Below are 16721 nucleotides of genomic sequence, written 5' to 3'. Positions count from 1 at the left end.
AGGGAGACCCGGAGGCAATCCGTGCCCGAAATCCTAGCCAGCTGTGCTGGCGCGGCTTGGGGGAAGAGATGCGACCTGAAGACATCAGGAGAGAAGGGCGGCTCTGCTGGCTAAAGAACAGAAGCAGAAGTGCCCAGTCCTGAAGGGCAAGACTACGTCAGTTGAAATGATCATAGGCTCCTGTAAAATTCTCCAAAACCTGCTAAAATTGCAGCAATTGGTATTTATACTGCTCTTTTTTTCAGGAATTCCAAACCCATTAACAGCTTTGTGGGAAGAAACTCTTCATTTTTTTAAATCTCCATAACCAAAGTGAGGATAGGAACTCCCAAGCTGTAGCTTCGAGCCCCACGCTCCTTCCACTAGACCAACACACCTTCCCTTCGGAAGCCAGAAATACTCTGCCGCGAAACCCTTTACCCTTCTGGCCCTGATGAGGCTAAGGACTGATTTCCTCCAATGTTTCTTGGACTCCAACTGCTACTTGAAGCTCAGTATTCTAATGAGAGAACAACTGCCTATTTTCACCCCTAGAAGGTGGTTTTCCTGATTCTCAGTATTCGCATGTCTCACTGATAAGACTTCTTCATTTCAAATGATCGTATCGAAGCCCTTTGAAGAGCCAGTAAAACTGTGAAAGTTTTTCGAGGACCAAGCATGCATATTATGAAATGGCAACAATAAACTTGCACGTTATACATCCACTAGGATTAGGAACTTACATATAAGTGGATGAGAGAAAAAATTAATGAGGACAACAGCACCAGGCTGTGGTAGAGAGGTGTGAGTGGACTGCAAATACTGGAGGAGAAAATAAAGAACGATATAAATGGTGAAAACAAAAGCAGCAGAGGAAAGAATCATGGAACTTGAAGACAGTGACATACAAATACCATTTAAAACACTAAACTAGCAAAGTGACCAGGCTTCAACTGTGGGCCCAGGCAATGTCTACACGTAGTGTTGGCTATTGTAAAGAAGGAAGAGAGATCAAAAAAACCTACATCTGGATCTAGGGTTGGAGTCTGAACCACTCTAAAACTAGAAACTGTCAGAGTTTTCATTCAAGACCACTTCCAAGGAAAATGAATGCAAAGATGACAACAGTTTCAAGTGAACACAGAAGAGAAAAACTAACCTGGAGGGAATCCCAGCAGTTCTACTAATGATCAGGAATCAATGGTAAAAGGAACTTAGAAAGTCAACGGCCATTTCAAGCAGTACTCTCCACAGTGCTAAACGTGTTTGACCCAACTTGTTTAGCCTGACCACTGCTATCTCGCAGAGGCTGCCTGACACCCACACTCCCCCCTTTTGCCAGGCGGCAGAAGCTAATCCTTCCAGCGCACCCTTCCGCCTGCCTAATTCTAGCAAGCTGCAAAACCACAGCTGTGTGCAGGAAACRTTGGCTCTTTTGCAGAGGGCAACAAACACCTCGCTCTTGCACAATATCCCATCTCCCCCCCGTCGTCCTTTCCAAGTTTACACTGAGAAAGGGAATACCGGGGTATTCCTTTCCTACCGAAAGGACTGAGTTTCACAGTGTGCTGGATGACGGAAATGCCATCAGTGTCTCTTAGGTGCCCATCCAGACAACTGTCCAGCTGACTGCTGTCTCTGCACACACAGACGTACATGGACATAAAATTTCTGAAGTTTAAAGCAAAGAGGACCAAAGTGTAAAACTGTAGAGGGAACTAGAATTCGTCTTTGAATTGATGACAGCTTCGTTCCAAATCAGAATAACATCTTATAGGCTAACATTATTCACTCTTTGTTTCAATTTTGCAGGCACTGTATGCTATGGTTTTGCCTATACTGTGCTTTACTTATTCCTCTGTAACTAGGAACAGTAATGTATTTCTACTCAAAGGCATGTCACAAAATGGAAGCCTTTATCCATGAAATGCCCCTTGCTGAACTGCTGAGACAAGCCTTGAAACATGGAACAGACCCATCATTAGGTTCTTCCTTCTCCAGATCCTTAAAGCAAAATCATGTATTTCAGGGCTGGCTCCTGCTTGAATTGGGTTTCAATTTCACACGTACTGAGTTTTGCAGGCCTAGGACTTCCCTAACGTGCACTCCTAGACTCCAGCACTTCCGCACTGAAGTCATCACTTCCAGTGCACTGACACCTACATCTTTTCACTCCAGCTGAGGGTATCACCTACTGTACTTGTTCAGCTCTAGCGTGCAATGAAGAGGAGAGAATGAGACACAGAAGACTTTAAACAGGCTTTGATTAGGTATTTTGGCTGCACTGGAAAAGGCTGGGGKTTTTTTTTCACTCTGTCTTGCCTGCAGAGTGGGTCCCGCTCTACTCCAGTAATTCTTATAGGTATATTTTCCACCTTAAAAAAAGACTCTGGAAATGTTTTGCCTGCTGTTACAAGTAGCCATTAAGACATGCATGAAGTACATTAGAGATTTTGTATCTATCTATCTAAATAAAATATAGTTTGGGTCCCTTTGTAGGTCGCACTTTGACAAATTGAATCTGTTTCACATTTCCCTTCACTAGTCCGTTCGGCTCCAATTCTGCTCGGAATTTTGTTCTCCCATACTATGGCTTTAGCCGGGTGGTGGGTGGTATCAAGGTCTGACAGTTTGGAGCTTTTTGCACAACCCAGACCTCCCATTGCTTTTGCACAACCACAACACGTAGTAGAAAAGTACTTCAGAGAACAGGAAAATGTGGCAAGAAAACCCTTAGAAGATCCTGAAAGACTCAAAACTACTTGTAGCATTTTTATTTATTTATTGCTCCAACAAGCAGGAATACCACACTGCACCTACTTTAAGTGGTCTTTTCTTGAGATAGGCTGACCCTGAGTTTTTACTTTCTAATTTTACTTTTACTTTCTAATTTTTGGGGTGCACATGTTCAAAAAGCCACTTGGGACCTGATGTGGCACGAACTTTACTCGTGGGATTAATTCCAAAGGTTTCAAACAGACTGCTTGCAGCAGGAAAATTGTGCAAGAGAATAAATGTCTGCATATACAGAGCTTTGGTCAACATGAATAAATTTACACCTCTGCTCAAAAAGGGAAGTATTTTTCTCTGCAATCCAACTACTTCATTTCTTAGCCAATGAGTAGGAATACACTTTTTCATTAAAAAGCAGTGAACTTTTAAAAAAGATTTTTTTCCTAACAAAAATAGGAAATTGAACAATTGTTTCATGCCAGTATTACAGCTTCTGCAATAACTTCCACCCAGGTGAGAAAGAGGCAAAACAGGAACCTGGGTGCTGCTGAGAAACAGACCCCCTCAACCCTGCAAGCAGCAGCCCGTTCCAGAAACGACACTAAAGACCCAAAGCTAATATGAATACTCAAAGCTCCACCGATATCAACATGCCTACAACAGCTTGCATCCACAAACGATTCRTCCTTTCCACCACTCAGGCCATGCTGCCACACTCCTTCAACAGTAAACTGGCCCTACTGCACTACGGCAACACTTTTTACTGGCACACGCATTGCTCAGAGGAACACAAGAACATGCTTGTCCACACAGCAAAAAGTTCCGATATTTGTGCTTAGCGTCCTTCACGCACACCCTCTTAAGGAACTCTGCCATCTGAAATAAGTGGCAATAAGAAGAGGGATTTGAAGATCCAGGTTCTGCTTTTACCTCTTCCTGGTTATACTCCGTAATTCTCTTCCTTTCCCTTGCTTGCTCTCTAGTTACAAGAATGGGTTTTTGTTACGCTTTCCTCCAGCTGATATTCATTACTGAGACTCGTAACACATTGCTGGCTTCTCTGCACCAATTTATTATCAGTCAGTTTTACTCAGCTCCAGGTTCTTCACGCAAACCCACCACACGTGGGAACAAGGGAAGAGAGGAGCCCCTGCAGATTCGCTCCRGGCTGCAGGAAGGCCAATCCCCGTGGCATGCACACTGCTGTCTGTGCAAAATCCGTATCTTGCTCACGCATGTTCCAGAGGTGCGCCTCCCTTACAACGGGCAGGCCCAATGTTCACGCCGCAAGGTACCCACAGAGTTGTTGGTTATTGCTAGAAGAGTTTTTCTCCTCACAATGTCTCAGGAACTGTACAGGAACATTCCCTGTCTCATGCAGTTCTGCCGGACTGTGGACCTTGTATGGCCCCGCTGCACCAGCACTGGCTGGACTCGCATTTAACCAAAAGCTGGGTTCTCCAAAGAGAACTCTAGCTGGACTGTAGGCTAAAATAAAATTTTATCAAAAAACTCCAATGGAAACATTCACCGTGGGGACTCCCTGGCAAAACAGTGCGCTCAAGCACTGAGCTGACCGTGCGAGTGCTGTGTTTGTCAAGGCTTCCTGTTTGGTTTGTTTTTCCTTCTGACTGCACCTAATTGCCAAGAAATGAATAAAACAACACTAGCGTTAGGGTTGGAAGAAGCAACTTTAAGGCATTTAGGATCCACATGAAAGAAAGAAAACCTCATGGGAAAGCAGGCAGGTTTGTCACAAATGAAATATTAAAGCCTTCCTGGGACCCTTTCCACCTTTGGTTCTGAGCAGTTTGTAAAATTCCATCCTYCCTAATTTCTTCATTCACATTCAACAGGTTATTTGAGTTATTTCATTATCAGCTGCTGCATCCTCTTCGTCATCATCCACACAATACCAGAAGTGTGCACAGTACTTTATAAACGGAAAGCAGGAGGACCAAAGTTTAACATAGCGCAAAGGGGCCCAGCTATTACCAATACTAAAGAGCTTACACTTTTTCATAGGCTAAATTTAGCTCCTGTCTCCTGGCCTAAAGAGCTTGTGTCCTATGAACTTTTTTCCAGCAACACCCTCACTCACACCTGCTATCCTAGTTGCATGAAAGAAAATAGAACAAAAAGAATCTGGGAGCGTTCACGCCTTCTCATTGGAACAACCTGGAATCAAATCATTTGGCAACGGGAAAGAAAACATAAACCACTGCATCATACCAGCCTGTCTAGAAAACTGACTTTCCATGACTCCCACAAGGGAGGATGAAATTCCCAACTGCCGAAACAAACACTGTGCTTTGAAATACGTCTCTGTTCAGACAATTGTGCTTATACAACAAACACTGAGTGGGAAGCGCACAGGCGAAGATGACTTTTCAATGTGATCCCAGTCCAGATTATGCTGTTTGCCGCCTGAGAACCAAATCCTCCTCTGAGACCCAGGTAGATGCATCCTGTTATCATGAACCGATTTCCTCAGAGAAGCTGCATCACCTCCGGCGCTATTTGTCAAATTTCACGTGTTAAAATAGGTTGGGATGGGTCAGTATTTCTACGGGAGGACATCAGGATGATGTAAGGAAAGGTAATGGCCCTCTTCCTTCTCTGCCTCATTACTGTGCAGTCATAACCCAGAAATAGACCTTGGTGACAGCAGACAAGGGGATGAAAACTCCAGCATGGACATAACTCTCTTGGGGCATTTATCATGCCTAACACAGACAAATACATGAAAGATGTCCTAATACCACATGCTGACATCCTGTTACCAGAACCGCATGGAAATGAATTGCCACTCTGAGGGAGATTCCGTCAGTCTGAAATTTGTTTCTGTTTCAAATCAGAGAAACAGAAGTAGTTGAAATTTTAAACTTTTCCGCAAAATGAAAATTCTGAAAAACCTATGATTCAGAACTACTAAAATGCTTCAGTTTATGTCAAACTGTGGCAGTAATATCACATGGTATTAAAGACCTTATGATAAAGTATGTGCAAAAGCATATTAAAAATATAAATTTGAAATTAATCAGAAATACAAAATCAGAAAAAGAAATTATAACAGTTCATTTAAACATTTTCCTATATATAACCTCATTTAAATCAAGTCTTTCAAAAAAAACATCATCATCATCAGAACTGCACTTCAGAGGAGTATTATTGAGAATATGTTTTGGACGCTTTTTACTTGCTCCACTATCACACGCTTCCCGATTCCAGAGCCTGACACTGCATGGCAGTACACTGCTGCTTGGACTATCAGGGCTGAAAGATTTGCAAAAGATTTGAAGCCCCAATTTCCCATAAACGCACTGAAGTCTCTGGGAAATCTGGAAATGCTTAAGTACGCAAGAGACAATTTCTCAGCATCTGTTTCTCAGAGCCTCAGCAAATGTATCTTTTGCATACTTAGATTCTTTGTCACATATACCAAAGAATTTCCTCTGAACTCAATCAGCAGATAAAGCTAGTTTTTGTATCTTGATTTCTTAAGTATACTTACATAATTTTCAATAACATTTTAGTCTTATTAATACACATTACAACTGTACTTGGGAAATCTATTTTTATACTCCCTTTGACAYGGTCACATTTAATGAATCCAGACACTACCAATGAGCAACTCATACTAAAAATATTTTTAAAGTTTGTATTTTCAATTACATTGAAATGCAGTCAAAAATAGACATAAGAGAAGCCCAGCTCACTCCATTACTTTATCAGTTCCTATGAGGTTGCACAAAGATAGCAATTTTTTCAAAGAAAATACCAAAGCATCCATGTTAAGATGTTAATTTCTTACAAATGTAATCATTTGTTTTTTTAAAGAAACAAATGGCAGGCTGCTCCATTTAAAAGTCTGCATGCCCTAATGAATTCCCTTTAAACTCAGCAGGGAGCCATGGCTTCAAACTTTCTCTTGTTTACCGCTAAGCAGGCCAGTAAAGGTGGCCACCATCAACTAAAGACTCCCACACATAATTTAGAAATGCAAATGTAACTATCTGGCTGTTGAAACAGAAGAAATCATAAATGCTAGCACCACTAAACAAATTTAAGGAAATAAACAGAGTCAAAATTATCTTAAGAAAAAAATCAAATTGTCCAACTCAACAAAGGAGTTTCTCTCTTATTAATTCAATCAGCAGATTAGACAGGGAAGATTTTCACAATAAAGAGGACCCTAATCTAGCTGTTGGGAAACCAGAGTTCACCTTCCTGCTTCCCCCAATGTCACACACAGCAGAGGCTTTTCAAACCACAGAATCAGGACTTAGGTGGACTTGCAGCAGCCTGTCTGAAATTCAGACTCCCAACACTCCCTGGAAATGCCTAAAATCAGCAACTCATTTTGAGCCACAGAAATTTGCCAGGCACTGAGCAGAGGCACACGCATATGCTCAGTGTGGTTTTGACCACATGCCTACGTTCCAGAGACATTTGAAAATGCACCCAAACCCTATGCACCAGAAGAGCCCACTGAATCACACATTCTCAGATTAACCCAAACTTCCTTGAGCTGCACTGCTTTCAGATTAAAATGGGGGAATGACTGCAGCCCCCTTTCGCAGGGCTGCAAGCAGTTAAGCAGGCACCCAGAAAACCTAGCAGGGACCCTCTCCTCAGATGGAACCGTCCAACTTTCACAGTCCTAACTCACAAAGCAGGGCAAAACCCCAGGATTAGACCAGCAAAGTAAGTGAAAAGGAGCTACACATGAATCAATTCAGTCTTTTCCAAGTTACAACTATTCAAAATTTTGGGGGGGCCAAACAGCTGGGTTTTCAGTTACTTTTCTTTTCTTACTGTAAAGTAACTTCAAAGGTCAAAGTGCTCTTCTGTCACTAAACTTGGAAARATCTCAGACCTACAAAATCTCAGAAGTGCAGAAGAAAATGTGGAGTAATGTAAATATGATGCCTTCTATTCGAAAACAATTCTTAGAGAACTGAACGCAGAGGTCTACCCATCTATCCATATACATATCCAGCCCTCAAGTGAAATGAAGACTAGATATCTTTAAAAAAAAGATACCCATTCATTCCCCTGCAAGTTATAGATTTCCTCTAAGAGCTGGAGGATAAAATTCTTGACTTGTTTCATGTGGGAAACAGACTGTATTAATACAATTGTTTCAGGCCTGAATCAATGCACTGTTCCACAGAGCACTATTCTGGATCACAAAATCAGAGAGAAGATTAAATCACTGTGGTGCAAAATTCCCATTCTGACTGTCAAGCAATAAGAAAAGTTTCAGAAGTAACACCCTGAGTGAATTTGCTGGCAGGTAGGCAACTTGACAGCAATAAATTATCTGCCTTTTCTAGGTCCAACTAATTAGGACTAAGACTTCATGAACAGCAAACGGAAATTCAGAGAGACTCACATAAGAGACAGAAAGAGAACTGTACTTCTGTGTTTACTGTACCTGTAGTAAGACAGTACCCCCCGGGATTGTGAGCTGTAAACAGTACTTAGGGGCATTCTCCCAGGAGAGCAGTTGAACATCTTCAATAGCACTGTAGGAAATGGAGTTTTCCATGTACCCCGTTGGCTGCAAGAAAACAAAGGAGAGGAAAAAGTGTTTATTTAGTCATCAGAAGCTTCACAATTTCAAAGGAAGAGCAACAAAATCAAAATTATTCTTGGTGTTGAAAATATCTGCATCATACCTAATTGTAAAATATAAAATTCCTATATAGGATATTCAACAAAGATTGATCCACTCACTTCCATCCAACCTGTTCAAGTGTAAAACCACCCATCTATAAGCAAGATTAAACGAGATCCCGGTGCCTGGAATACTGAAATGTCACAGACCAAATTTTTTGCTATTGTTTTGGACCAAAAAGCAATGGAACCTAATTCCAACTTGAACTGGGATATGAAGGTGTCTGGCCATGCATATGCAATCACATGTGGGAAGAAGTATTTGAATCATACAGATAGAACAGCAGTATATTATATTAAGGTAGTTTTATTCCATGCATTCTTGTTTTTCTCTCTGCCTCCAAAGCTGATCAAGCACATCATCAAAATCTAGATTGCTACATTTGACAATAGTTCTTGGGACTCCAAAATTCAGCCTTCAGCTTTCAGACTCATAATCAAAACAGAGCAACCAACCTACTCATCTCAGCTCATACATAAGTACCAGTTTCCTGAAGAGACTGCTGATGCTCAGTTTCCAGTAAAAGTCACAATTAAAACATAAATAAGTAACTGCACATTGCAGTTACATGCACAACATAAATAGATAGTAGCAAAAAAACAAGTTAAACATGAAGCTCCTTACTAGTATCCCCATAATTCTTAGGCATTACAGAAGGTTTTTTGTACAATTTTCTCTGAAATACACATGCCTATGTGCAAGCACGCATAAAATTATGTTCTAGACACCAATAAATACACACAGCGATACAGCGGTGTATCTACTGAGTATGCATCTGTAGACTGTGCTACACACAAATCTTTAGGCTAAGTAATTCCCGTACTTAACAGAGGTCCTCAAAGACTTCATTTATTTCACTTTGTTATAACATAAGCAAAGCAATCAGTATTGGTCTAGCGGAGTAACTATTTTTCTACAAAAACGCTGATTAATCCTGCTACGTGGATAAGCCCTCATGTTGGCCATTTCTTGCAGGAGGAGAGCACTCATTATATTTATGAATTATTTTCCATTACGGTTTACTTCTAACTTAAACTTCTCAAACTCACTCCCACTGTCCCCAATACAGAAGTTATTTTTAACTGACAGCCTTGCAATGAGGAAGACAAGGGAGAAACCACATCTACCTCAGGGGCAGACAGGGGCAGCTCCTAGACTCACAACACAGGATTCCCGGGGGCGAGTGTGAAACAAGCAAATTGCTTTTGGAGCCTCTCTACTTTTTATTGGTACAACGTTTGCCCATAAGTTAAGTAGGTGGTGCAGCTGGAAATCATACTCTTAAGTAATACACTTTCTGTGTTCACAAGGCCATAAACAGCCACTGCCAAAACATAATTGATGGTCCTATAATACCAATTTGCTGCAGCAAAAGAGTCCGTTGTCTTTTCGGCAAGAAAAAATAAGCCTAGGAATTGAACTTTAATATATTTTTAAGTAGTGCTTGTTGTGGGGGTGTTCATTTTATACTAGCCCTTGTTGAAAACAATTTTCACTGTCTCTTTAACAAAAACCTTGTTATGCAGGAAGTATGATAAACTTCTGCTTATTCATTTACCCACAATATTGTTCTACACTAGTGACTGGAATCCCAGTGGCTTAATGCTGATACTGTACGTCATGCTTTGCCTACTGGAGAGTAATTATCTTGTTCTCACAGGAAGCCAAAGGCCCAAGATCCTTCGGTAATCAGCATTACAACACTCAGGGAAAAATATGAAAACAGCCAGTACGAAGTCTAGTATGCTCAGGAGGCAAACTTATCAAAAACATGCTCTGAGCGACTGGAGAGGGGAGAAATCCAGGACCAGCAGATGCAAATATAAAATGAAATGAGTCAAAGCGATTTAAATTTCTCTCTTAACAAGATGTTGACTACCCTTAATACCTCCATTAACTTCAAAGAGGATCTGAAGAAACTCACCAAATCTGTTCCCAAGGGAAGCTTCTTCTATACCTTAAACTGCCCATTTAAACAGCCTTAAAGACACCTGATCCAGTTCAATCACAGCTCCGTAGCCCTATGCAAAGGCACTAAATACCACATACGCTGGTTCTCACAGAAAAGTCTTTTTCTTTAGAGAGAATGGGATAACGCAGAGTTCTGCTACCTTCCTGTTAGAGGATGAGATGACTACCTAAATTGTAACATAAAACTGTACAGATGGTTAATTTCTCCAAATTAAAGCATTATTTCAATAAGGTAGTTTATATAGCACTCATATGATCCCAATTCCATAGTCTCTATCCAGCCACACCTCGCACAAAACTTTAACTACAATTCTGTTTGCTATCTTACACAAAAGAGAATAGCCCAAATCTATTTTAATCTCTAAAAGCCACGCAATATGTATTACTTCTATTTTCATTAAAAACATCATGTTCTAGTAAGCGAAGGATTCTCAGAGCAGGTGATTTCAAGCTTGAAACATACATTATAGACAGTTTCACCTCTACTATGCAACCAAAAGAGGCTAAAGCTAAGTGATTTATTACTGCGTAAAGCTCCCCGAAATGGTGCTTTCAGATGCTGTGAAACACCAAAGACCACATTCCCACATTAGGGTTGTGCAAAAATGCTTTAAAGAAATACTGAAATGGAGCTGTGCTCAGACATGAGACTTCCTAGACCTCATGGGAACTCTGTTATTGAATCCACTTTAGGTACAGCAAAGCCTTYGTTCTTTCCGGCACAGCACCATTTAAGACAGTGAGATGCTCCAAAAGAGGCTCCACACAGAGACGGAGCACTAAGGACATTAAGATCCACCCCTCATAAAGCTGTCCTTTCCCTAAGCCTTGCACACAGATGCAAAAAGAGTGGTGTTCCCCTATTGTGCTTTTGCAAAACCAAGCAGGGTTCAGCCCTTTAGCGGGAAATGGCTGGAGGTAAAAACCACAGCCTGAGTCACTGGTTCCTCTCCAAACAGGGGCTATTTTGACATTCAGGTATGTGGATGTCAATCACTGTGAATCACTGTGGTTGATAAATAAGCAGACAAGTGTTGAAAGTTCTCCTTTTCCAGTAGGTCCAGCTTGCATAAATCCCCAGAAGCTGCGTTCTCCCCCCCACGTTAATCCATGGGAAATTCAAATGATAGGAACACCTACAACCAGAGATGTGGATTTGAACATTTGAAAACACCTAAAAAAAGGTGAGACCGATCCTGGGTGGGTTACTGTGAAGCATTTGGCATTAATACTAGTTTTACGTCGCAGTCTCCCTTCCATCCTACAGCACACTCCACCCACTTTGCCCCTGCCAGAACAAATATTTGTTTGGCTGTGGTGTCAGGCAGATCAGGGAACGGATCCAGCCTTAAAAAAATTATTATTATTATTATTATTTTTGCTTTTGCCAGCTTATTTTTTAGCCGGTTTGGTCTGATTTGTAACATGGACACAGAAAGGGTTATGTTAACTTAGGGGCAGCATATCATGGGGAAGGGAATGAGCAGTGAGGACCAGAATACTTCAATCTAATGTTAGTACAAGACATTTCATAATCAAAAACCGCAGCATCTTTGAGCAGTAATACATCACGCTCAGTTGTAAATGGCTTTATTTAAGAAAATAATAAATTTTATTATTATTATGGCTGTCATTTTTGAAGGGAGATTTATATTACTTGACTAGGTCTGAAATCTATCAAATGAAGCAAGATAATTCACTTCTCTTATTCACTCTACAAAATTAATCATAACTTAGGAAACTTTGGCCAAAGAAACTATGTATATCAGTTGACAGTTTTACAGTTCCAGTTCTAACTTCTGACTTCTGACTATTTGCTGTTGAATAGGTTCACAAAAACCGCAAGAGATTTTTAAATGAAAATGAGATTTATTGCAACAAACAAAAGCCTTAAGTCAAGGAAACGTTCTTTTCTTCACCTTAGCCTTTAATCTCATAACAAAGCACGCAGCTTTTCCATTAGAGAATCAGATACATTTTAATCTCAGTGAAAATATCCACTTTTTTCAGATCCATTAAGATCTGTTAATCATACCACTTTGAAACAACTGTATTTTTTCCAGAATACCCGCACACCCAAAGCTACTCTAAATCAAATTTTAGGGGGACAGAATGCTCCTAAAACTAGAAGGACATTTATGCTCACGTGTAAAACTGGTTTTCTCTTAGCATTTCTGGGAAAAGTCAGCAGCAGCAGACTACTCAATAATGCAAAAATCTGCCCACTTGTTTCCATGGGAAATTCTAAAAGGAAAGAATAAACATGACGTCCATTGTTAATATGAGGCTTGTATGCACTTACTCATATAATAATATACTAAATCTTCAGCTGCATATTTTCCAAAGAAAGCATCTAGAAAAGATGAATTTTACAAATATAGAGGGTTATCTGCATTATAACATATTTAGACAGAACTGACATAACTCCCACCAGCATAATAACAATAAAGAATGATTTTCCCAATTAAATATTCCAGATGGGGGGAAAAACAGGCTATTCCAGACTCTCGCTCTTCCACCATCAGGTGCTTATTTCTCTCTTGGCTGCTCTTAAGAATAAAGGATGTCACTGTAGCACACCACGATGAGCATACTGTATTACAGATAAATTCAGCATACCCAAATAAGATTCTCTCTTGCTGAATAACATGTAGGAAGAGTTGATTGCTCTTAAAACTTTGGTGGAGGAGGAGAGTATTCAGTCAGTGCACTGATAGGTAATGGACTCTGAAACTGCTGAAAACAATGGATGATTTGAAATAAATCTCTTTTAGAAGACATCCATGGCTCCAGAGAACGCCCCTGCAAATGTAGCTATTTCAGATAACGGCAATTAACATCTTTGTTCATTAACTATATACCCTATCAGAAGACATTTATCAAGTTAAGCAATTAGTAGTACTATGCCATAATATGCAGCGCAGTACAATTTGTCTCACTCTTAATATGGAAGAATTTACTGCCATGCACACTTGTCATAAAGACTTCCAAGAGTTTAAAGTCAATGTTAATCTCATGGAGTTTAACATGATAAGAAAACAGAAAGGATAACAGCAGGGAGACAGGCATCTCCGTCCCAAAGCTACCCAGAAGAAATCCTAAGCTTCCTTGCAACAACTTTTGCATCTAATCCACCATATTTTCTGGATCCCTCTCCTGCCCATCATCACCATTCCCTTCCTAGTTCAACTGATAAGTAAGAGGTTTCACGGGCTGGACCATAAGAAGAGACAGGGGAAGTCACTTGTTGTGTGCATCACAGGGTAGGAAAAAAAATGGGTGAAAAGGGTGGCAAATAAAAGAAGCATGTGGAAGGGACCTCTCATCAGGGCAAATCTAAATTATTTCTGCTTGGAGCTGCTTTCTTCTAAGTGTTTTCAAGTTTTTCCTAAGTGACTTGAGCTTTTTGACACACAGAAGCAAATTTGAACACAGTGGTCCAAATCTTCAGTTAAGCTCTACTCACTGCTGAAGCTAAGGGTGTCCTAGTACAAAATTAATAATAGGAAAAAGGAGGAGGGTTTTTCCTACCACATTTATCTGTGTGTGGGTGACTGTGTGTATAAACATCTGTGTGTGTATGTGTGTGTATAACTGTACACGTACACACATACAGACACACACACGTCTTTATAGCTACACAGAGATAAAAGATGGTAGAAAACTATGCTATTTATTTTTTGATATACAAAAACATAACAGAGATTGTCATATGTTCATTATAAAATAGCTCAATCTCAACACGTGACACCATTTAATTGAGACGGGCCACATTCCCAGTTGAGTTGATCAGCCCACATGCAAAGTTCAGTGGAACTGCACTCATTTACACCAGCTGGGAATCTAACTCAGAAATTCAACTAAACCTAGCTTTGCAGCTAAAATGTGCATAAATCTCTTTCTTCCCCCTAAATATTTAAGAAAATGGGGAGGGGATGCTGTAGCATTAATTAACCTTACAAAACTGACAAAAATGTAAGATCTATCAGTAAGAAACAGATTATCGCAGACTGTGCAGAAAGAATTTTTCCAGTCCACAGCGGGTGGAAGTAACAATTCTGCAGAGCTACAGAAAGTGCACAGGACAAAACTGTTCCTCAAAGGGCTGACAAGAAAAGCTGGTCTCAACATTAACACATAAGAACTACAAAATCTGAGAAATCAGTGCAGTAGACACCAGCAAAGGGGAGAACTTCAAATTAATTCAGATTTGAAATAAGTTTAAAATATTTCTGTTTATCCTTAGGAGGAAAGAAAAATACAGTCACTTTCAGTCCATGTACCATGACAGAAGAGTCACATAAGTGGGAAGAAAATCTGTAAATTATGTCACCTGAAATGTAATATAATATTTTTATGAATAGATTCTTCTCTTTTACTGTTAGACTCACCTGAAGAATCACTTCCAAGTACTCAGTTCATTTCACCCACAGAACTATCTGAATTTTGGGGAGTAAAATAAGACATGCATCTTGAAGACCTTGTGAAGATGCCCATCATCAAGAAAACCCTGTCTAAGTAGCCCAAAATAAATCAACTGTTTCTCTTTGTGGCCAGTTTAGCATGACAAAGGAACACAACTGGGATTTCCAGCAGGGCTGAATGCCTATCAGCTGCAGAGCTGGTGTCCAAAAAACTTTCTCTGGGGTAGCATCTACGTAAGAATTCCTGTCTCTTGTTTTCCATCATCTGCCATGGAGGATGGATCAGTCCTTCCGCCAGGCCTGCGCCTGACCCGCGGAAGAGCTGCAGGCTGACCACACTCTGTCACCAAGATGGTCAAACTCTGCCAAATCACTGCCCACCATGGGAAGGCTGCTCCCAGACCAGTGGGCAGGAGGAGGATGGGGAGGGAGCCACGTTTGATGCAACCTGCTGGGCACAGCAAGACTTTCTAACAGCAGCACTCGCCTGACTCACTGGCCAGGTGGGACGCCTGGAGCAGCCCTTCTCCAAGCACATGCTGCAGCCTTCAGCCCCCGCTGCGTTCAATGGGAAGGCAGAGTGTTTTGCAGCTCAGAGAAGGCTCTGAAAGGGCACGGTGACAAAACGGGATTGCTCATCACCTAGGAATGTATGCCTATATCGTGCAGACTGCCAAGACCTTATTCTAAAATACTTCGTAATTACATAGTATCCACCATCAAAGGAGAGCAAACCACTAATAACTCCAAATATTAGCCTTCCAATGAACTTAGGAGGCTTTAATATTTAATTTACATGAGCATTTCATTTCATTTCATGAACATTTAATCATTTTCCCCCCCACTTACCAACCAAGAAGAAGAAAAACCTCAATTAAGGTTGTAAATGCATCATGCTCTTGATCGTGCCTTAAGAGACATGAGAAGTCTGACAAACGTTGGAAGAGAACTCAGATTTCCTGAGTCTAAGCATGTGAATTGACTCCAAACCCATCCTCCTTCTCCAGAATTACATAACCGATTCATAGGAAAGACCATTCCTTAGAACAGTTCACGTTCTTTATTCCGTTCCATATGCCACTGCACTCTGTGGTGCTTGTTCATCCCTTCTGGGGAAGTAATATTTAATAATCTTGACCAGATGGGTACATTGTTTGTCCACCTTCCTTGAAATGACTTGATGAAGGGACACTACCAGCCACAATAAAGCAGGTACACAACTTTTCACTGAAACAGTAATAAGTAACAACAGCAGCAGGGAGGGACATTGCAGAAGACTGCATACATACACACACACACACTTCTGCTAAACAACTCAGCTTACAGGAATATTGAAAAATCCCTTACTTTTGCCCAGAACATGCAGCATCTAGTGACTGCTAAAGAGACCATCGCTAAGTCACCATAGCAACTGTGATGTGACAGAAAACAAAACTGCATCCACAAACCATTCTTGAGTCAAGGCTGCTATTTTCAAATCTCTTTCAATAAATCAGCCTTGCCACATACCATGAAACGTATCAAATGTTGGCAAAGCAAAGAGGGCAGAAAGGGCTAGCTGTAAGGATTCTCACACCAAGCCAGGCACCATCTCTACTACGCTAAAATGCCCCCCCTTAATGACACCTTTAACCAGGAACAACCCTGAGAGCCAGAAATGAAAGACCATCAGCTGATTTCAAATACAACATTATCACCTGCAAAAGAATCAGTCTGCTAAATCCTTTGAAACATTGCCCTACTGATGACATACCTTTAATACAAAAGGAGAATTTCTGTTCAGTTGTGTTTTTCAGAACTGGTCTCACCTTTCAGAAGTCACTGGTTTAGTTAATGGCAATAACATGTTTCTACTGAGTAGTGTCCTTGCAGACACAGTGGTTCATACTTTTGGTTTACAGACCTTCAAGGGCCTGTGGCTCATTACCTCT

General features: G+C 40.7%; 1 protein-coding gene across 1 annotated transcript in view; it reads right to left on the bottom strand.

The window, feature by feature from the left end:
- Positions 1-16721, bottom strand: part of CMIP (c-Maf inducing protein) — a 140584-nt gene that overhangs the window by 57692 nt on the left and 66171 nt on the right. The window contains exon 2 of the mRNA XM_026058843.1: positions 8153-8278. Within this exon, the coding sequence (XP_025914628.1) occupies positions 8153-8278 (126 nt within the window). The remainder of the gene's footprint in view (positions 1-8152; positions 8279-16721) is intronic.

This window comes from Apteryx rowi, unplaced genomic scaffold, assembly GCF_003343035.1.
Source record: "Apteryx rowi isolate R43461 unplaced genomic scaffold, aptRow1 scaffold_1, whole genome shotgun sequence".
Classification (NCBI taxonomy): domain Eukaryota; kingdom Metazoa; phylum Chordata; class Aves; order Apterygiformes; family Apterygidae; genus Apteryx; species Apteryx rowi.
Note: the sequence above shows the minus strand (reverse complement) of the source record. Positions and strands in the feature narration are given on the sequence as shown.